This window comes from Papio anubis, chromosome 4 (assembly GCF_008728515.1).
Source record: "Papio anubis isolate 15944 chromosome 4, Panubis1.0, whole genome shotgun sequence".
Taxonomy (NCBI): domain Eukaryota; kingdom Metazoa; phylum Chordata; class Mammalia; order Primates; family Cercopithecidae; genus Papio; species Papio anubis.
In genome coordinates, this window is record NC_044979.1 from 18699341 (window position 1) to 18723143 (window position 23803).

General features: G+C 42.9%; 1 protein-coding gene across 8 annotated transcripts in view; it reads right to left on the reverse strand.

The window, feature by feature from the left end:
* Positions 1–23803, reverse strand: part of TBXAS1 (thromboxane A synthase 1) — a 213263-nt gene that overhangs the window by 86524 nt on the left and 102936 nt on the right. For all 8 annotated transcript variants that reach the window (XM_031665114.1, XM_031665111.1, XM_031665112.1 and 5 more), the window contains one exon: positions 13407–13523. In XM_031665114.1, the coding sequence (XP_031520974.1) occupies positions 13407–13439 (33 nt within the window). In that variant the 5' untranslated portion in view covers positions 13440–13523. The remainder of the gene's footprint in view (positions 1–13406; positions 13524–23803) is intronic.

Sequence of the window (23803 nt, forward strand, 5' to 3'; positions counted from 1 at the left end):
AAGTCCACTCAAAAGAGAAAAATAAGTATGACTATCCTGATTTATTCTTAGTATCTCTGTGTTGATGCTTCATGACTACTGCATGCTTTTCTAAATTCGCACAAACCATCGATTTAATAATCCATCAGTGCAAAAGGGTATGTAAATGGGTCACTTAAAATGGCCTCTGGGCTCCAACTTCCAAGAAGTCTCAGTCTACCCTTAACGTTGGAGAAGTCAGTACAGTCTAAGCCACATTTTTATGACTAGCTTTACTGGTTATCTTCCTTCAATTATCTTAATAAGTTTAGTGGTACAAGTGAACCCTAGTTTAATAAAATCCCATAAACCTAAATACCTTTTAGATTTATTTCAGAGGAATAGTAACATGGTAAAAAAAAAAATCTATCTATCTATCTATCTATCTATACATATATATATATGTACTGTTTGAAAGGAAGTCTTTTTAGATATCAAGCTTGAAGCTTTCTTAACATAACAAAAGAGAGGGAACATAAAATGTGATTTACACACAACTCTTCAGAGGCAAGCCCTGTGTATAAAGAGGGGGCCACCCATTCTGAATCCAAACATATTCCTGGACAGTGCGAAAGGGAGCCCAGGCCAGCTGCCTACCATCGGGTCTTCTACGTGCCTTTGATTAGAATCCTTTGTTGCTGCCTGACGTGACTGTAATTTTCTGCTATGCTCTGCCTGCTGTCTGTCGAACTGAATGGATAATGACATTTTTATTTGGGTTAATGTGATATGAGATGGGGCATGTAATATGAAAAATGTTTTAAAAAGCAATGCAGAGAAAATATTATAAGACAGCGGAGCATAATCTGTATGTTGGCCAATAGCCATTATTTCAGGTTTTCTTCCTTGCATTTTACACAGCAGTTACGGAATATTTACTTTTACATGAGTTGCATACAAACAAAAGCTCTCTTTGATGGGCTTGCATAATCTTTATACAATCCACAAACCCTGCAGTTCTTCTCCTAGATTTTTGAACAAGCAGGCAAACGTGGCATGTGCACACACACATGCACAGATGAATACACAATGCTATTATCACTCAGATCTTACTAAAAGACTCATTTGGTTGTTACATTTCATCTTCTTCATGGGATAATGAGTGATTTTTATTTTTTGTTTTATTCCAAATTTTTCACAATGCACATGCATTACCCTTATAATCAGATAAAATATTAATGTTATCAGGTTTTTAAAAAGGGATTTATGAATGTTTCAGTTGCCTCAAAATTCATCCATTGAAGACCCAACTCCCAGTGTAGCTGTATTTGGAGTTAGGGCTTCTAAGGAAGTAATTAAGGTTAAATAAAGTCACAAGGATGGGGCTCTGATCCAATAGGATTGGTGTCCTTATAATAAGAGACACCAGAGCACTCATGCTTGTTCTCTCTCCCTCTCTCTCTGTCTCTCTCATGCACAAAGAACAGGTCTTGTGAGCACACAGCAAGCTGGCGGCTACCTACAAACCAGAAAGAGAGGCCTCACTGGAAACCAACAATGCTGGCACCCAGCCTCCAAAATTGTGAGAAAATACATGTCTGGACTGGGCACAGTGGCATACACCTGTAATCCCAGCACTTTGAGAGGCCAAGGCAGGTAGATCACTTGATGTCAGGAGTTCAAGACTAGCCTGGCCAACATGGTGAAACCTCATCTCTACTAAAAATACAAAAATTAGCCAGATATGGTGGCACGTGCCAGTAATCCCAGCTACTCGGGAGACTGAGGCAGGAGAATCACTTGAACTTGGGAGATGGAGGTTGCAGTGAGCCAAGATCGCGCCACTGCACTCCAGCCTGGCGACAGAGTGAGATTCTATCTCAAAAAAAAAAAAAAAAAAGTCTGTTGTTTAAGCCACCTACTCAATGGTATTTGGTTATGACAGCCCAAGCTGACAAAGATAGGGGTCACAGTGCAGCGGCCAAGCTAGGGGAGAAAGTTTCCCATTTCGTTCCTCTCACCTCTCACATTGGTTGTGCCTGTAGATGTGATGCCCAGTGTGAGGCCAAGCAGCTCTCTGGTAACCAGTGGTAACCATTCAGGGGAAATCACCATCCCCATCCTGAGAAGCAAATTCCCCAAGGAAGGAAGGAAGGTTCTGCATAACCTGGAGATTATTATATAATTAAAGTACTCAGTTTTTTAAAATTTTATTTTAAGTTCTGGGATACATGTGTAGGACATGCAGGTTTGTTACATAGGTAAATGTGTGCCATGGTGGTTTGCTGCACCTATCAACCCATTACCTGGGTATTAAGCCCCACATGCATTAGCTATTTATCCTGATGCTCTTCCTCCCCCCACCCCCCAATAGGCCTCAGTGTGTGTTGTCTCTTCCCTATGTCCATGTGTTCTCATTGTTCAGCTCCCACTTGTAAGTGAGAACATGTGGTGTTCGGTTTTCTGTTCTGTGTAGTTTGCTGAGGATAATGGCCTCCACCTCCATCCATGTCCCTGCAAAGGACATAATCTAGTCCCTTTATATGGCTGCATAGTATTCCATGCCATATATGTACCACATTTTCTTTATCCAATCTGTCATTGATGGGCGCCAATTTTTTTTTTTTTTTTTAATGGATTTTCTATCAACTGTGTCTGTGAAATTTTGAGTCAAGGTGCAGACAGAGGGCAATAGAGTGAATTCTAAAAGGAGGGAGGGCCTGATGAGTGGGTAAAGAGAGTAATGACCAAGAAGGGCTGAGAGTTTCTGCTCAAAGGTCTTCTTCTCCTCTCATTTTGGGTGACCCCCAGAATGTCATCACTGAGTTTCCTTCCTTGAGTGTAAGATTTCGACCTTGTTGGAGAATACTTGCCCCAAGCATAGCAAATACTCAAAGGCACTGCAAATCAGTAGGTTTCCTCCCTCTGACACTTTCTAGCTGTGTGATCTTGGGTACATTGCCTAACCTCACCGAGTCTAGTTCCTCATCTGCAAAAATGAAAATAATACCTCCCTTGCGGAGTTGTGACAAAGATTAGAAACAAAATATGTAAAACACTTGGCAAAGAAGGCAGGGAGTGGGCAAACATGGTAGTTGTCCTCTGGAGGGATCCATCCTCCCAGACTGGTTTGGACTACTAGAATCATTCTCTCCTCTTTTCTTGTTCCTCAGGGACAACTCCCCATTGGAGCCATCTGTTCTCACCTCACCTCATCATGTTAACTTTGCTTCCTTTCTTGCATCTGTTCCTTCATCTTTATCTCCTCAGTCACCTCCTAGTTCAGGTGTTGCTACCTGTCACCTGGAATATGGTTGTCATCTTGCTTCTTGAGAAAAAAGACTATAGCTTAAGCATCTTTGTAGTCTTAGGACCTCAACGGAGCCTGACACCCAGGTGTACTAAAGAAAGTTTTTTGAAAGAGCCTCCTGGCCTCTTTTCTTTTCTTTTGAGACAGAATCTCACTTTGTCAACGAGACTGGAGTGCAGTGGCATGATAACATCTCACTGCATCCTTACCCTCCTGGGCTCAAGCTGTCCTCCTATCTCAGGCCCTCAAGTATTAATAGCTGGGACTACAGACACACAAAACCACAGCTGGCTAATTTTTTTAATATTTTGTAGAAATGGGGTCTCCCTGTGTTGCTCAAGTCAGTCTTGAACTCCTGGAATCAAGCAATCCTCCCACTCTGGCCTCTTGAAGTTCTGGGATTACAGGCATGAGCCATCATGCCTGGTCAGATCTTCCAAAAATACTTGTTATTTCAGTGATGCTTTGCTGAAACCTTTGTAGATCCCCACTGACTGAAGGACACAGTACAAGATTCTTATCTTATCTTCTAAAGTCCATTAAGAATTGAATCCTGCTAATAACCATGTGACAAGGCTTAGAAGCAGATCTTCCCCCACTCAAGCCTTCAGATGAGACCACAGATCAGGCCAGCAGTTTGACTACTACTCCAAGACACGTTGATCCCTCTGGACTCAGCTCTCAGTCCCTCTGGACTCAGCCTCTGCACTCAGCTAAGCCATGCCGGGATTCCTGACCCACAGAAACAATGAGCTAACAAAGGTTTGTTTTAAGCCACTAAGTTTTGGGGTAATTTTGTTACACAGCAATAGATAACTAATACACTCCCAATATTACTCTTTTGTGGTAACTATTGTATGTTGTCACGGATTAATGAGGTTTTTGGTATTTGTTATATCAGGAATGAGCATAGTGCACCCCATTCTGTTGATTTTCTAGAAATAACTGTGTGATGACTGATTGACCAAATGTTCCTAGAGAGCCTTGACATAGAAGGTATCCAAGAAACATAAACAGATTGAGGCACTGTCTCTTAGCATGAATACCGTGTGGTTTGCTGAAAACTGGCTCTGAAGGAGAAAGCTGAGACTCATGCTGGTCCTAGGTGTTACTTTGGGCCTGGCATTTGAATCTCTCTGAACGTGGGTCCTCACCCTTAAATGAAAGACTGATCGTAATGAGCTATAATATCCCCTTCCACTGGATTCCCAGGAGGTCACAAAGCATCAGGTGGAGACAGTTGCTTGAGGCCATGGAGACAGCAGCCAAATTCCTAGCTCAGTGCAGGAAAGTGTCAGATCATTGGTCCATGTACTTTCAGCAACACATCCCATTCCTAAGAAAGCCTTTTGTCATCTCTTTGACACATCAACTTCAGAACACATAGGGACCTAAAGGGCAGAATCTGGTTATTTTTGTGCTCAAATTGTGTCCAGATCTCCTGACTGCTGGCTTGTTGCTGTCCCACCAAAATCAGGCTCCACATTTCCTTTGCTCCTTAGTTTATTCACTTCTAGGTCAGTCTACGCAGATCTTATGTCATAAACTTGAGAAAGAGAAAACCCACCATCTTTAAGCCTTTGGAGTTCCTGAAAGTTTGGACAATGCTGAGTGCTAGGGAAAACATATTTCCTACACAGAGAGAGGGAAGGGGAGGGTCTCTTTTGCATAACCCTGTTCATCTAAACAGAGATGATCCCCAAACATTGATGGTGTGTAGCGTGGGTGACTTGTTGATCCTCACACGAAGAAGGACTCAGAAGAGCCACAGGGGGCACTGCTGCCTTGATGGCATAACATGGCCCCTGGGAGCCTGCCCCTACTTGGGGCCACTGCAAAGAGGAGACTCCTCCAGTCAATTCGCAGTTCCCCTCATCTGCACCAGAAAGATTTGCCCCATGGGTCTGGGAAATGGCTGGCTTGGGGGCTAAACAGCTGAAATGGAACCCTTTTTCCTAACACAGAGTTCTGAGCAGGCCACTCCCTCGCTTTCAAGTATTTAATAGCTCCTCGAGCTCTAGTGAAGTGCGCACCAAACACTCCCTCGGCACAGAACAGTGAACTCTACGTGCCTCAACCTACTTTTTCAGCTTTCTCTCTCACTAATCCCTTACATGTACTCTGTGTTCCAGCCAATTTGTACTCCCCTATTCCCTGAACACACCCTGTACTTTTCTGTCCAGATGCCTTGATTCCTGCAGCTCATTCCACCTGCAATGCACCTTCTCCCTCTGTCAAAACAGCAAAATCTTCAGGGCTCAATTCCAGTGCTACTCGCTGCTCCCTCCCTACCAAAGCGGTTTCTGATGCTCAAAGCAGGACCCCAGCTCTGTCACCACCTTCCATGATTGGTAATAATGCAGTGATTTATGTACCTTGTTTCTCTTCTACATTATAAACTCCTTAAAAACAGGAACTAATAAATATTTGTTGATCTTTATGAATTGAACATTTCATCTGATTTGGCCCTTGGTGGACCTGCGGGCAATATTTTGGGGCTGATGTCGGGGGAGGGTTTTCTGAATAAGTAAAGGTCAGCTGCTGGGGGTGGGGGAAGGTCTTTAAACATATTTCTGGTTTTTTAAAAAAATGAAAAAATTAATGTCTTAAAGTGCTCTAAACTGGTGACCAACAAATGAAAAATTAATTCCCACTAATGAAACTTATCACTTCCTTCTTCCACCACACCATCGCTAAAAGCCACTCAGATATTAAAAACATCCACGGCTCATTTTTATGCAAAATTTCCTGCTGCTAAGTATCAGCTCTAGCCATCTAGGTGAATAATCAAGTGTCATTTCTAATAAGTCAGTGGCTCCTGTCAAGACTTGTGACCAATTAGAAGTCACCCCAATGAGGAGGTGGCTGCTGGCGTTGCCAAGCAACAGCCAAGCCGTGAGGTACATTTAGATGCTCTTTTAGATTTAACCAGCGGCAAGTCAGAGTGACATTATAATTCTGGCAAAGGAAAGCCAAATTATAACCCAGGATGGGGTGCCCATGATGAGGAGTGTGTTTTCTTTTAAATGCAAATGGAAAAGGAACATTTAAACCAGAATTTAAACAGTCCATCATGATACTGATTTTAATTAGCAGATTAGGTGTCAGTGGAATACGACTGTGTCTCAGGATAATGGTCTCTCGCTGCTAGATAAATATCCAGATATTCTGGAAAATGGGCAACTGGTCAGGCAAGGCCAATGTATTTTTGGACTCTGAAGTATTGACGACTGCAGCCACACTTGGTTATAACGACGTTCATTTTTATTGTTCAGGAGGATTAAGAAATAAAAGCAAATATTAAAAATAGACTGCTGGAAATGGATGCCGCCTAGAGAAGGCTGCTTGCTCTAGTGTTACTGGGAAGCGTGTTCTGCTTTAGAAGCCCCTGTATGTGACCGTCTGGAGAGTTTACAGTGAAAATTTAAAGGCCAAACTAAACTGTGACGATGACTGTAATTCTGAAAAGACTTTTGCACTGAAATGCATTTACTCATAAGCTGGCTATATCAACTTAAATTTTTAAAAATTGTACTCATTCTCCAGTAACATGTCGTCTCCAAGTCAGGAAAGGCCTACAGGGAGTAATAACCACATCTGCCTCTGCCTTTAAGATTCATACATTATTGACTGTGCCTTCTTGACAGGGAACATCTGGATGAAAAGTGAAAAATTAGGCAGAGAGCCGGATCAGTGCTGTGCAAGATACCAGCCTCCCAGTTTATCTGACTTTTCTTTAACTGAGTCCCTATGCATAGCAACATGATTGGCTCATTTACTCTTGAGTGACACATCCTTAGGCACTCGTCTATGAAGATTCATTGTCTCCCATATCTGCTCAGTGGGGTACCATCAGCTCTTAGTTATCTTGGTGAATGAAGAAAGCCCATCATTTATATTGGCTTTGAGAATGGAGAACATACAAGCTGCCATATTGGATTGGATCCATGGTTCATGCAGTTTGAAGCTTAGTCTCTGCTAGAGGCACTCAAAAATTTGGTTCTTCATAGAAGCTACCTGCAAAGGATAATTGCTTAAGAGACTCATTTCTCTCAGTAGCCAACCATGAAGTTATCAACCCATGTTCTCTCCTTTTGAAAACCTATTTGAGCCCAGAACAAACAAAGTTAAGCAGGTTTCTTTACTGCAGGCCTTTCTCAAGCCTTTCATATGCTCAGGTACATGGTGAATCTTGAAGAATATAGTTTATAATATTTCACCAAATCGTTTGACTGTGGGGCCTTTTTGGTCCTCCATATTTCAAATCCTTTTCCCTGATAGGAATTCATAGCTTGAAATTCATCATCATATAAGTACAGTTTAGATGCCTTTCTGCTAAATGTATTCTTTTATTCTTGCTTACACTGAAGGTTACCTGCCTCTTTTGTGCTGACTTACACAATCTCACAAGAGTCTCAGAAAGTTATTCCTATTGATTTAATATCTTTCAAATCAGAACAGCTTGGAGGAATATACAAATATATAGATTCCACTGTGTTCGCTCTCTTTCAGATGAGTTATAAAATTTCAAAATAAAGCTAGTGCTAACCTGGGTCCTCAGGGGATCACATTATTTATACATTTTCCCTCAGAGAAGTACTAATTTAGCCCCAGTTTTATTTCCTGAAATTAAGCCTATTTATTCCCTGATCCATAATAAGTTTTACACAATCCCAGGGTTACTACTCACTAATAGCCTTTGGTAAGCAATCTAGCAAAAGACTGTGAAAATCTAAATCTGCAGTTGTGCTTTTTAAGACATTAATTCTTTGGGGGATGGAGTGAAAACTCTGGCCGGTTAATCAGACAAAATCCTCCCTAACGACACCACCACCACCACCACCACCAACAACAAGTCAGTTGTTTTTCCAGGAATGCTCAGCCATCCTTTTCTATGAATTCCAATAACTTGTTTGTCACTGGCTATGATTCCAGTAGTCTCTTTTTCCTGACTTGGGGATGCATGAATCACATTTTCCCTGGTCCTCTGTTGCTCTGCATTATCCCTGGGATGACATAAGCCAAAAAAACCCAAAAAAACCCAAAAAAACAATTTTAATTTAAATACAAATATGGCTTCATGATGTGATGCTCATTTTAAAGCAACTTTCAAGCATTGTTGACTGAGGCAACCTAACAGCCACATAAATAAAGACAACACCATCCAGAGCTAGGTAGAGAGGGACTTAGGCTGCAAGGTTCTAAAGGAGAAAGCCTCAGAATTCCAAGGGGAAACAAACCTTTATTTCAAGACTAAACTGTGATGTTTGATAACAAAAGTCCAAAGGCTACTTACAAATTCAGAAAGGACTAGAGATGCTGGTATTTCAAAGCTATTTCCAGGAAAACTGACTCAGGTACCCACAGTTGAGTATCTGTGGCTCAGACGCCCTGAGCTATTTCCTATCTCTGTGACTCATTTTCCTCTTTGTGTCTGTGACTTTGTGTATGTGTATGCATATATGTATATATATTTGTGACTCTCTAAAGGAAAAGCCAGTTTGCTGTATCCTCTTATTTAATTTTTTCTTGATAAAATTATTTCCCTTTCACTTTTTTTTAGCTTAGTTTCATCATGTATCCTTAGGTAGAACAGGTAGAAAGCTTCTCAGTTCTTTGATTCTTCATCCATCCATTCATTAATTGTTCCTGAATGTCTGTTGTGTACCTAGTGTGTGCAGTTAACAATAAGGAAAATAAGAAAAAATCAAAAAGCCTTTGTCCTCCTGAAGCATCCGTCTAGCAGAAGGGGACATACAATAAACAGGTAAACAAAATGGAATGTTAGCTAGTGATAGTTCCGCAGAGAAAAATAAAGCAGTGGGGAGGTGGGGGTTCAGGGGCCAGGTCCTTCGAGCCTGGAGATGCAGTTGGTCTGAGATGGTCAGAGAGGGGACCAACAGGAACACTCACAGCGCCAGGGCTTTCCACGCTGGCTCTCAGCAGAATCTTTTCAGGCAACTCGTGACATGCATATTCTCAGTTACCCTTAGAAATTCTGATTCTATAGATCTTGGGGTGGCTGAAATGATGTATTTTTAACAACGGTCCTAGGTGATTCTCATGCAGCCCTTGGTCCCACAAAGTTTGAGAACCAGTGACTTAGACAGCAAAGGCAGCTGGGAGATTAAAGTTTGAGGAAGCATCCAGAAACCAGGAGGTTTTGGGGAAGAAGACAGGACACTTCTCATTTTGTCCCCTCCACCCATCTTCCACAGCCTAGAAGCAGCCCCCCTGTCATTTCCTGCATCCTGTCCACACCACGGCTTAGAGCCTCAGCTCCCCTGCTCTTCATATGCAAAGGCAAGCTGCTTTTGGAATTAGGAAAACTCTTTCCTCTCCTAATAAAGCTTGCTAACATACAGTTCAAAATTGAGCAACTACTTCCTTGTTCTGGACAGCACCTACTGTCTACCTTGGAGGCACCTTCAGGAGCAGTGGGTGCCACTGATTCCTTGGGTGAGAGAAAATGACAGGGAACACGATCTATGGAGCATGAAACAGACATACATTGGTTTCACGTTTCAGAAATATTATCTTTGCTGTGCACTTTTTCGTCCTCGTGTTTCTTTCCATGTGAGCAGCATTTAACACCTCTGGCTGCTCCTTCCTCTTTGAAATGCTTTCCCCTTCCACATTCTGCTGGTTTCCATTTCAGGCTGTTCTTCCTGAGTCTTCTTTATAGGTTTCTCCTCCGCTCCTCCCTTAAATATGGTTCTCCCCAGAACCATATCTAACACATATGCTACACATCTCTGTGTTTTGAAGACCATCTTTCTTCCCCCTCCCACCTGAGCTCCATCTGCACAGCCAACTTCTTCTTGAAGGGTCTCCTTTGGGGCCTCCCAGTAAACTTCAACTCGCCAGGTCTAAAATCCCCAGAGGTGGGGAAAAAGTTAACTACTCCTGCCTCTGGGATGGAATCCTTTCAAATGGAAACCCAAGAACCTAAATTGAACTATATGGAGTAAAAAAAAAAAGCTTTTCAAGGGAATTTCAAGGTTATTGACAGTGTATGGTAAATAATGGGCTCGATGAAATCTCTCTCTTACCTCTTGGTTTTTTTTTTTTTTTTTTTTTTTTTGAGATAGAGTTTGGAGTCTGACTCTGTTACCAAGGCTGGAGCGCAGTAGTGTGATCTTGGCTCATTGCAACCTCTGCCTCCTGGGTTCCAGCGATTCTCCTGCCTCAGGCTCCTGAGTAGCTGGGGTTATAGGTGCGTGCCACCACACTGGCTACTTTTTGCATTCTTAGTAGAGACAGGGTTTCACCATGTTGGTCAAGCTGGTCTCGAACTCCTGACCTCAGGTGATCCACCCGCCTCAGCCTCCCAAAGTGCTGGGATTACAGGCATGAGCCACCTCGCCTGACTTCTCTTGGCATCTTAATGCTGTGGACAGATTGAGTAACTCTATTTTCTGCAATTAATTCAGGCACTATGCATTTGATTTCTGGACTATAGGGAGAAGACTGGACCTCAAGAGCACTGGATTTGCTTGGGAGATGACAATGTATCACTTTCTGGAGTATCCCCTGTAAGAGGTTAAAGGAATCTAGACCATGATAAAATTCCTTATCAAAGAATCATAGCCCAGGACTGCTAAACTTTATTTTCCTTTCCTTGCTTACTTTTCTTTCTTTCTCTTTTCTTCTCTTCTCAGATACTCTTTACCAATTTCTTTTTCACACACAAGGTTCTTTCTACTTCTATAGTGCGGTGAAGCCGTTGCTTTTGAATAAAGACATATACGCTAGTGATGCCAGCCCTAGGCTCACCTACCTCTCCTCTCTTCCCCTGGCCTTCTCTTGGCTAACTCAACCTTTTAGTGGCTGGATGTGAAAAAGGGGCACACCCCATGCAGCTTGTCTACATGGTTTAGAGCAGTGGTTTTAGTTTTAAGATGCAGGCTGTTCCTTCCCATTCTCCTGTGAATCCTCAATAGAGAACACAGATCGGAGTGAGCAGGGCTAATGGCTGCAGTGGAAGCAGGAGCCACTTTCCTCGCATGTCCTCGTGGGGAACTTCTGCTGGTCGTGGTTCCCAATACTGGCTTTACATGACAATCACCTGGGGAGCCTGAAAAAAATATCCTCAAACGCAGGCTGCATCCCAAAGCAAACCAACTGAATCAGAATTTCTAGGTGTGGGGCCCAGGCAGCAACAGTTTTCAGAGTCCCCCAAGTAATCCTGGTGGACCCCACTGGCCAACGGCTGCATCTGTGTCACTGCATCTCCTGCTGTCTATGCTGTATCAGACCCAGTCTGGGAGGAAGGAACTGAGCATATGTGGGCCACGGGCCAGCCCCGATGGCATCTGCCACCCCCCTGCAATTGTCCCTTTCTGGGTGAAGTATTAGCATAGCAAGCCCATGTGATCAGATGGGGACTCTATCTTTCAAACAGCTTTACCAGTAAGATAAGAGAAAATTTTATTTCCTTTGCCTACAACCTGTTTCCATACCTCAGTTGGTTCCAAACTTAGGCAGAAAATAGAGAAGTGTTGCTTCTGACCCTCCCCCACCCCCCAGCTTTCCACCAAGGCCCTGTTTGCTATACTTCCCTTTCCTGCACCCTCCAGACAGCCCCTGGCACAGTCCTAGGTGGCCTCCGAGCACCACTGGAAAATCACATGGAGGTAGCAAGCGGTCAGGCAGAGACGCGAAGAGCGCTCTAGAGCTGGATTCTGATTTTGGCTCTGCTGCTTACTAGCTATGAGACTGGGAGCACGCTACTTAATCTCTCTGTACCTAGTTTCCTCCTCTGTAAACCAGGTTAGTAATAATAAGTATGACAGTATTTATCTCGCAGGAGTGTGGTGAAGAGGCAGTGTGTTAGTTTAAATAGGCAACCCTTGGAACCTGACTCTGAGCTGTGAGTGTGAGCTGGCGCTGCGTACAGAGACAGGCTCTGCCCCCAAACACCAACAGCTACCCATGGAAATGCAAATCAAAACCTCATTGAAAATGGGAGGGATCACTAGTTTCTGAGTGTGTTTAATTGGATATTATGAGGTGTGGAACTCCCTCCTCTTCTGGGGGACTTCAGAAGATTTATAGGAATTCAATCAGGACCATATGGGTGAGCATCTTGAGCTTAAGCTAAAAGGAGCTTTCATTTTTATTGAACTGAAGACAGGCTACTCTGGAACATCCAGACAGGGTGGATGGCAGAAGCCCAGGGCACTCCAGCCAAGCTTTGGAAACTCCCTTGCTCTAGAGATGCCTGTGTACCTGAGACTGGAACTAAAGAAGCCCCTTAGCCCCTTCATATCATAAGGGCTCAAGTTCTCTCTCCCTTGTGGTTGCAGAATTCAGAACAGCAAACACCAAAGCCAGACCAGCTTTGAGCTGCCAGGCTCAGATACAAAACACAGCAGTCAGGATCTGGTGTGTGAGACATCGGTCTGGATCCGTACAAACACCAGGTTTTGGGTGCACAGCTGATAGGAAAGAGTGGGTCATTGAGTAGGGAAAAGAGAGTGTCCAGGGCCTTAGAGAGCTGGTAGCATCTTGTGGAGCCTGCCCTTCCCTTGAACTTGGCCTGGAGGTTAACTTGGGTGTTCCTGCCTGCCATGATCGCCCACTCCTCCCCAGTCATTCACTGCCATCACCTCCCTATTTAAGATCCGATTGGCAACTCACTTTTGTTTCATGCTGTTCTCTAGTTTCTTGCTATGTAAAGTGTGGTTCACTGTCCGGAAACAATGAAATTACCTGGCAGGGTGTTATAAACGCAGCCTCTTCAGCCACCCTGGCCCTCTTGAGTCAGAGCCTGCACTGTAGCCAGATCCCCAGGTGATCCATTATGCATGACAGTCCAGCAGACACTTACAGTTTCCTCCTGGGGTCCCCAAAGCGCCTCAAGCTTTATCTCTGGACATAGGCGAATGCCCTGTGTACTTGTTGACTCACAATTCATTTATGGCAACTGGGGATGTGGGAGGCTGGAGAAATGAAAGATACTCAACACAGGGTGTGGTGCTTTCTGCATAATAGAGAGGTCTGAAGGTCCCAGTGGGCAAGGCATTTCGATTTGTCACCTGGGCAAGTCATGCAACATGAACTGGCTCTCAATCATGATTTAGAGAGAAGAAACCTGCTCCGTAAGAGAAGAGAGTTTGCATTTCTCATGTCTTACCTCATTCAGCTTTTCAGGACTGAAAGCAGACATCAGGGCACCTCTAACCTCTTCCCATCTTTTGTCACGTAAAAACAGAACGCTGTCGGCTACCGACTTGAACTCCAAACCCGACGCCTGTTGGGAAGTAACAAGCAGAGGGTCAGGACTCAGAGAGTCAAAGCCACCTTGGTGGCAACACAGGTCTATGACAAACACCCTGGTTAAAGTCCATCGATGGCCAACAGGTTAGGAGGCTGCTCTTGCAAGGATACAGAGGAAGAATATAAAGGCTCACAGGCAATGATAGAAAGAATCATGGCCAGGGCCCAGAGGAAGCAGATGGGCAAGCTCTAGTGGCTCAGTTGTACCTGCTACGATGTGGTCATCATCATAGGCACAACTCAATGGCTTCTGTGTGTTCTGCAGTCCCCCTACTGAGCGGGGATTCCCTGAAGACAAACAAGGCACGCTTCCCGGAGATGGCCTAGTCTTTCTTGGTAATTAGTATCATGTGTGAACTTCGTGGCACAGGGTTTTGTGTGACTGGATTGGTTAGGTTGGACCCGGAGTTGACAGACTCACTCGTCTGGACCCTTGTTGTATGGGTTGAGGGAGAGGGAAGGGGGAAAAAGGAAAGGCCTTCAGAAGCATGTGCCAGGAGAGCTGCTTCCAAGAGCGTGCCTGCCATCATGTTTCTGTGTTCTATCAGTCATTCATTTTTTTCTCAGTCAGCCACCAGTGGTTGGTAGCCTAATATTGTGTTATGGGATGAATTCGGCCCCCCACCCCAAACGTCGTATATTTAAATCCTGACCCCAAGAACCACAGAATGTAACTGTGCAGTCAGCCTTCTATATCTGGGCATTCTGCATCTGTGGATTCAACCAATCCTGAATCAAAAATATTCAGAAAAAATTTCACCAAGTTCTGAAAAGCAAAACTTGAATTTGCCCTGTACAGAGAACTACATTGAATCCATGTACATGAAGTGATGTGTAGGCATTGTCTTAGGTATTATAAGTAATCCAAAGTTGATTTAAAGCATACAGAAGGATGTACGTAGGTTATACGCAAATACTATGCCATTTTATATCAGAAACTTAAGCATCCACAAATTTTGGTGTCCTGAGCAAGGGTGGGTACTGGAACCAATCCCACGAGATACTGAGGGATGGCTGTATTTGGAGATAAGGTCTTTGAAGAGGTAATTAAGGCCGGGAGTGGTGACTCATGCCTGTAATCCCAGGACTTTGGGAGGCCGAGGCGGGTGGATCACCTGAGGTCAGGAGTTTGAGACCACCCTGGCCAACATGGTGAAATCCCCTGTCTACTAAAAATACAAAAATTAGCCAGGCATGGTGGTAGGCACCTGTAATCCCAGCTACTTGGGAGGCTGAGGCAGGGAGAATTGCTTAAACCCGGGAGGCGGAGGTTGCAGTGAGCTGAGACTGCACTACTGCACTCCAGCCTAGCAACAGAGCAGGACTCTGTCTCAAGAAAAGAGGCAATTAAGGTAAAATAAGGTCATTAGGGTGGGTCCTAATCCAACATGACTGGGGTGCTTATTAGAAGAGGAGATTGGGACAGAGACACACACAGAGGGAAGACCCTGTGAGGATATAGGGAGAGGACAGCCATGCACAGGTCAAAGAGAGAGGCCTCTGGAGAAACCAACACTACTGACACCTTGACTTCAGGCTTCTGGTCTCCAGCACTGTGGGAAAATCAATTTCTATTGTTTAAACCCCCAGTCTATGGTTGGTTGGTATAGTAGCCTAGTAAACGAATACAGTGTTCAAGAAGTTGTCTATACCGTCTTGAATGAAAAAGACTTTGCAGCCGGGCATGGTGGCTCACGCCTATAATCTCAGCACTTTGGGAGGCCTAGGCGGGTGGATCACCTGAGGTCAGGAGTTCAAGACCAGCCTGGCCAACATGGTGAAACCCCGTCTCTACTGAAAATACAAAAATTACCTGGGTGTGGTGGCAGGTACCTATAATTCCAGTTACTCAGGAGGTTGAGGCAGGAGAATCACTTGAACCTGGGAGGCTGAGGTTGCAGTGAGCCGAGATCGCACCACTGCACTCCAGCCTGGGGGACAAGAATGAAACTTCATCTCAAAAATAAAAAATAAAAAAAGAAAGAAAAGAAAAAGACTGCGTTGGCCCTCATGAGTTAGCAGTCTAGAGGGGAAGCAGAGAGTAAACTCCTAAGCTAACCATTAGACGGAAAGTGAATTTTCCTGGAGGGAAAGTGTATTTCTTGGAGAAAGTATAGTTTCCTGGAGGGAAAATGGGGCAAGGTGGGACATCGGTAGGGAACATGGTTGGGAGGCTTCTCTAAGGTGAGCACTTTGGTCTCCTCATTCCTTCTTCCCAGGCCATTCTGTTTCTTTCTATAACCAACCGTCCCACTAAGTGGTCAAAAATGGAGCCCCCACCATTGGTCAGAGTGTCGCCAGCCTGCAGGTTCCAGGCTGTGGGGAGACAGGGGGTTGGGGGCCCAAGCAGTCTCAGAACCACGTGTGCTGCATGGTGACGCTATTTCTTTTCACTGTTTTAATTATAGCTGAAACATGAAGCCAGTCATCAGAATTCAAAAGCCTTGTAAAAACTCCTATTTAGAGGAAAATTATAATTTTCTGATAAAATATGAACACTCAAAATAAGCCATAAAACATAACTGCAAAGTATCTAGAGGGGAGTTAATTATATATTAGAACCAAGATGCTGGGATATTTTTTCTGCAGAGGAATACCTCTCTATATTTAGAAGGAAATTCTTTAGGAGCGCCATGGCCACTCAAGAGAATTATGGTTTTATGGAATTTGGGGAACATAATCCATTTGTTTAGGTTCCAGAGTTGAAGGAGGAAATCATACATTGTGTGTATTTATGTAGTGGCAAGATGCAGTCCTGTGGCACACTACATGGAATAAAGCATTTAACTCCAAGCAAAGTGGGGTGATGGTTTACGTGGTTCTGATGAGATGGAATAAATTAGAGCTAAGAGTGAAGACTGACTGGATCTTGTACCTATCCTTAACACTTAAGGGTGAATTTACACTATTTTTTCCTTGCACCTGAAAGACAAATGTAGTCCTCCTTGCAATATGTCAGCATGGCCTTCAAGTATCTTTCTCACCAGCCTGCCATGACACTGTGCTCCCCTGGGCCTGGAAATTCCATTAGAATCCTCCATTTTTTAATGAAATCATTTGGGGCTATTGGTTGTTGTAATGTTTTTATTTCTGAAAAGATTTTATTTTATTTTTTTAAACAGGGTCTTGCTCTGTCACCCAGGCAGTAGTGCACTGGTGTGATCATGGCCACTGGAACCCCAAACTTCTGGGCTCAAGCAATCCTACCCTCTCAGTCTCCTGAGTGGCTGGGACTAGAGGCACATGCCACCATGTCAGACTGATTTTTAAGTTTTTTTGTAGAGATGGTGTCTCACTATGTTGACCAGGCTGATGTTGAACTCCTAGCCTCAAGGGATCCTCCCACCTTGGTCTCCCAAAGTGCTGGGATTACAGGCATGAGCCACTGTGCCTGGCCTCTTTTCATTTCTAGATGTCCCGTGTTAAGAGGAAATTGATCATTTCAAAAGAGCAGTCAGATGGTGAGGGCACATTGAATCATGTCATATATGAAACAGTTGTCAGATTTTGGAATTTTAAACTGGAAAAGAGAAGATTTGGAAGATCAGATAGTGGTACTTAGGCATGTGCCCAATAAATATTTATTGAATACATACTGCATGGGAGAGGGAATTTAGGGGTTTTTTTTTTTTTTGGTGATCTTGAGAAGTGGAATTGTGTTTAATAGGGGAAACTATGGGGAAAATTTCAGCTTATCTGAAGGAGAACTATTCCAATAGTCAACAGACAAAATTATTCAAAGATAAGATAACCTGCCTTGAGCGATGAGCTTCACACTCCTGGTGACTATTCCACTTCTTGGAAATCCTGTACCCAAGGCTTGAGCATGCAGAGGGATTTGGTCTACAAGCCTTGCAAGAAGTTTTTCAACCCTGATACTTCATGTATAGAAAGTCACTGCAGACACTCTTTTTCTATTAGTTTGCCTACACATTGATTTAAAAAACTGTGGTAAAATACACGTAACGTAAAATTCACCATCTTAACCTTCTTTTTTTTTTTTTTTTTTTTGAGATGGAGTCTTGCTCTGGTGCCCAGGCTGGAGTGCAGTGGCACAATCTCGGCTCACTGCAAGCTCCGCCTCCTGGGTTCACGCCATTCTCCTGCCTCAGCCTCCCGAATAGCTGGGACTACAGGCGCCCCATCTTAACCATTTTTAAGAGTACAGTTTGGTGGTATTAAGTACACTCACATGGTTGTGCTACTATCACCAGCATTCCTCCACAGAACTTTTTTCATCTTGCAAAAGTGAAACTCTGTGCCTATTCAACAATAGTTTCCATGCCCCCTCCATACCTCCCGCCTGTCCACATATGTTCATTGTCTAGATTTACTGAAAGATGCCTTGAAAGAGACAAAGGATTTCCCCCAAAGGAATGAGTGATATGGTTTGGCTGTGTCCCCACCCACATCTTATCTTGAATTGTACCTCCCACAATTCCCACGTGTGGTGGGAGGGACCTGGTGGGAGGAAATTGGATCATGGGATCAGGGCTTTCCTATGTTGTTCTCGTGGCAGTGAATAAGTCTCACAAGATCTGATGGTTTTATAAAGGAGAGTTTCCCTGAACAGATCCTCTTCTCTTGTCTGCTGCCATGTGAGGCGTGCCTTTCCCCTTCTGCCATGTTTGGGAGGCCTCCCTAGCCACGTGGAACTGTGAGTCCATTAAACCCCTTTCTTTTGTAAATTGCCCAGTCTCGGGTAGGTCTTTATCAGCAGTGTGAAAAATGGACTAATTCAATGAGTAACAAGACTGGTAAGTGTGATGGAAGCCAGACTGTGCATTTCATGCAGGAAGGGGACTCTGCAGAAAGGAGGTCCAGGGACATAGCTTTCTAGGCTCCTGTCTGTCAGCCTAGCTGTGTCCCAAGCCTCCAACCACTCTCTGGTCAGGGGCTTCCAGACGGCAGGCCATGACCAGTCATGAAATCAATGCCATGAGTGGCAACCAGCATTTAAAAAAAGGAGACAAAGAGACAAGAGATAGACAAGATTAGAAAATACAGAGGAGCATTTAACGTTAGGGAAAGTATTTTGTGGTTGTTGAACTTGTTCAAGGTGTGTGTGTGTGTGTATGTGTGTGTGTATGTGTATGTGTGTGTGCATGTGTGTGTGTGTATGCGTGTGTGTATGTGTATGTGTGTGTATGTGCGTGTGTGTGTGTGTGTATTCTGTGTCAAAATGTGAATGTGTTTCTTACTGTAGATCATAGTCAAAAAAGTTTGAAAAACTGAAACTAACCCAAACCTCAAACCCGGGAGTTGTTCTCTCTCAACGACAATCTTGTCAGTCACAACTATTAAACCTCTCTTTGAGACGGCCAGTCTCGCTCTGTCGCCACAGGCTGGCAGTGCAGTGGCCCGATCTCGGCTCACTGCATTAGCTCCGCCTCCTAACGGGTTTACGCCATTCTCCTCAGCCTCAGTCACTCCCGAGTAGCGGGGACTACAGGCGCCCGCCACCTCAGCCCGGCTAGTTCTTTTGTATTTTTTTAGTAGAGACGGGGTTTCACCGTGTCAGCCAGGATGGTCTCGATCTCCTGACCTCGTGATCCGCCCGTCTCGGCCTAAAGACAAATCTAGTCCTATCCTCGTGCAAACTCCCTAACTTGGTTTATGAGGCCTGGTATGTGCTGGCCAGTTCCCCATCCCTTTCTGAACACAAAGCCCAAAGGAGTTCCTTAACTTCCCAATCCCTCATAGAGTCTGAAGTCACAGGGCTTTCTGGAAGCTCGGGTTGCATTTGCTACTCTAGGATGGGCAGGATAATGCAGTGGTAAGAACATTGCCTCTACAGTCAGATGCCTGGGTTCAAATCTTGGCTCCGTGTGACTCTGAGAGCTGACCTCTCTGGTTTGACCTCTCTACAGTGTTTCAGTCTGTAAAATGGGGATAATAACATTACCAACCTCTTAGGATAGTTGTCAGGCTTCACTGACTTCACAAATATTTATTCAGTGCCTGGTATGTGCTAGGCCCTAATTTAGGTGCTAAGGATACATCTGTGAACAAAATGAAGCTCCGTGTCCTCAAAGAGCTTGCATTCTAGTGGGAGAAGGTGGACAATAAGCATGAGAAATACACTGGACGGTACAGTAGGATGGGGTGAGGCGTGTTATTAAATTGGTCATTTGGCACTGGGCTCCTACATAGGTGAGATTTGTGCAAAGCCTCGAAGGAGCTGGGGGTTTGGTGGGCATGGGAAACATTAGAGCAAAGGCATCATGTGTGTGAGGACCCTCAGGGACGTGGCATGGCTGGAGGGGAGGGATGGAGGCAGGCCAGAGAGGGCATGGGGACCTGTGTGTGGAGGGCCTCCAGAACCTTGGTAGGATTTTTACTGCACATGACACAGGTGGTCATAGCAGAGTTTCGAACAGAGACATATCTGAGCTGACTTCTGTTTTAAAGAATCTCGCTGTTAGGTGTTGAGAATCAACTGTGAAGAGCCAGGATGGAGGCAGGTAGAGCCATCAGGAGGAAGCACAGTGGCCAGGAGAGAGCGGGGGTGGAGGCTCAGGCCAGGGAGCTGGACACAGATATGGGGAGAAATGATCAGCTTGGCATGCTTTGAAGGTAGAGCCAACAGGATTTCCTGATGGACTGGATGTGAGGTGGGAGAGAGAAAGGCAGGAGTCAAGGATGACTCCAAGGGTTTTGGACTGAGCAATCGGAATGATGAATGCAGTTAATACATTTACAGCTATTAGATATGAGTTCTAAATTTCTTTTCGAAGAATCGATATGTCAGTATGTTCAATTCTTTGCCTTCTACTTTTAAACTTAACTTCCTCACAAAGCAACCTTTTTTGATTACCTGCTCCACCCTGATTCACTTCAATCACCTGCTCCACTCTGACTCATTCTGATTTCCTACTCCACCCTGACTCATTCCGATTACCTGCTCTGTCATAGCCATTTTTCCAGCCAAACCACTCACCCCATCACTCTCTTTAAATTAGCCAATCGGAATTAGTTTAGCCTGTGCGGTCTAATCCCAGCCAATAAGGGAAGGACACAATAGCAGGGGCCACATGAGTCAGGGATAAGAACCCCTTCCCCTCCCTTGTCCAAGTGTGCGCTCACCATTGCTCCATCTGTGAGGGCATACCCTTCTATAGAAGTAACTTGCCTTGCTGGGAATTAAAAAGAAAATTTTATATTCGTGTGCTATTTCTTTTGCGGCACCAAAACTTTATTTATAACACAGCTTTTAGGATAGTCCTTGGCACATGGTGTTGAGATGATGTCGCGTTATTCCCTTAGATCCTTGACTATGTCATCTCTCTAGGGTCTGGTCCTTCTCGTGAGCTGTTTTTCTCTTTCTCTGAAACTCTAGATCCCTCTCCAACCTCCTTTCTCCTTTGCCTGCTAACTCCTATTCACTTTCATGAACACAGTTTAGAGAACATCTCCTGAGGGAAGCCTTATTGACTGGACTTCACCCCAAGGACTTCGTGCAGATAACAGCTTACTCCCATTTTAAAAAGATTTTTTAAAAAAGTGATCCTTAGGGGCAAGTTCACTGATAAGTAATGTTTACTCATTCTTTTTTCCCCCCATAGGGACAGATCTATAGATGTGGGAAGCAAAACGTTTGTGATTTCCAAGGACAATCTTATAGGGAAAGAGGAGAAGCAACAGGTTGGTGGTTTCATGGCTGACAGAACACAAAAGACAAATAAAACTCTATTAATCTGGAATCAAATAGAGACCCACAGATTTCTACACTTATCCCAGTCCAATTGAACATTTTATTTGTTATTTTCACAATGAACTACTGATCTGCAGAAATCACAGCTGAGAATAATTAATGTGCAGAGTCATGATTTAACATTAATCTGGATCATCCCATGAGCCAGCATAAACTGAGCCCCAAACCAGATAAAGACTTACAAGAAAGAAAAATTATAAGCCAATGTCACTCATGAACACAGACAGAAAAGTTGTAAACAAAATATTAGCTAATATAACTCAGTGATAAATTACAAGAATAATTCATTAAGACCAAGTGGGACTTACTCCAAGAATGCAACTTTGAAAATCAATGTAACTTGTTGCATTAACAGAATAAAAGAGAAAACCACATACAATCTCAAGAGATGCAGAAAAATATTGATAAAAAGTGACACCTATTCATAATAACAACTTTCAGTGAACTATCAATATAAGGAGACTTCCTTCACCTAAAAATGACATTTACAAAAACACCTGCAGTTAACATTATATTTAACAGTGAAATGGTTAACATTTTCTGAGGCTGGAAACAAGATAAGTATGTCCATTCTTACACTTGTATTTGACATCATAGAGAGGTCAATAAGGCAAGAAAAATAAATAAAATTTGTAAAAATTGGAATAGAAGAAGTAAAACTGTATTTATTTGTAGATAACATGATTGTATAACACAGAAGATTTGAGAAATATCTATAAATAAACTTCTAGATTCAATATTGAGCTTAAAAATATTGTTGGATACAAATTTAATATACAAAAATTTATTTCTACACACGGGCAACAAACTACCGAAAAACGACGTTTTAAAAATGTAACTTACAATAACAGTAAAACTATTAAATATCTACAGATACATTTGACTAAGGATGTACAAAAGACCTGTAGTCTGGAACTATAAAATATTGCTAAGATAAATTTAAAATACCTAAATATATAGAGGTTCCACATTCATAGTGTGGAAAATTCAATATTGTTACGATGTCAATTCTTCAAAACTTAACAAGATTATTATGGTACTGTAGTTGTGTTGTGTAAACTATTAATATCTTAAGTAGAAAGATGAAAAGATGAACCAATTGAAAATAATAACTACAACAACTTTTCAAGATGTAGACAGTACAATAAGATATAAACAAGAAAAAGTTAAAAAGTGGGAAGATGATGTTAAAGTGTAGAGTTTTTGTCCGTTTTATTTTTGTTTGTTTATGCAATCCATGTTAAGTTGTCATCAGTTTAAAATAATGGGTTACAAGATTATTTGCAAACTATGATAACCTCAAATCTAAAAACACACAATAGATACACAAAACTGTGTCTGTTCTCATGCCTATAATCCCAGAACTTTGGCTGGGGCAGGCAGAGCACTTGAGGCCAGGAGTTTGAGACCAGCCTGGCCAACATGGTGAAATCCTGTCTCTATGAAAAAAATTTAAAAAAAAAAAAAAAAAAATAGCCGGGTGTGGTGGTTCACACCTGTAATCCAAGCTACTTGGGTGGTTGAGGCATGAGAATTGCTTGAACCTGAGAGGCGGAGGTTGCAGTGAGCTGAGATCACGCCACTGCACTCCAGCCTGAGTGACAGAGTGAGACTGTCTCAAAAAGAAAAAACCAAAACAAACAAACAGAAAAAAAACTAGAAATCAACAAGAAGAGGAATTTTGGAAACTATACAAACACATGGAAATTAAACAATGTTCCTGAATGACCATTGGGTCAATGAAGAGATTAAGAGAGAAATTGAAAAATTTCTGGAAACAAATTATAATGGAAACACAATGTACCAAAACCAATGGGATATGACAAAAGCAGTACTAGGAGGAAGATTTATAGTTATAAGTGCCTACAGCAAAAAAGTAGAAAAATTCAAATAAACAACCTAATGATACATCTTAAAGAACTAGAAAAGCAAGAGCTAAAGCCAAAGTTGGTAGAAAAAAAAAAAAAGAAAGAAAGAAAGAATAAAGATCAGAGCAGAAACAAATGAAATTGAAATGAAGAAAACAATACAAAAGATCGACAAAACAAAAAGTTGGTTTTTTGAAAAGATAAACAAAATTGACAAACCTTTAGCCAGACTAAGAAAAAAAGAAAGAAGGCTCAAGTAAATAAAATCAGAGATGAAAAAAGAGACATTATAACATTATACTCAAAGGATCATTAGCAGCTACTATGGGCAACTGTATGCAAATAAATTGGAAAAATTCAATGTCCCTTCATAATAAAAACCCTAAAAAAAGGGCATAGAAGGATCATCAATCAACGTAATAAAAGCCATTTACAACAGACCCACAGTATCATACTGAATGGGGAAAAACTAAAAACCTTTCCTCCAAGATCTGGAACATGACAAGGATGCCCACTTTCACCACTGTTATTCAACATAGTACTGGAAGTCCTAGCTAGAGTAATCAGGCAAGAGAATGAAATAAAGGTATCCAAATTGGAAAGGAAGAAGTCAAATTATCTCTGTTTGCAGATGATATGATCTTATATTTAGAAAAACCTAAAGATTCCACC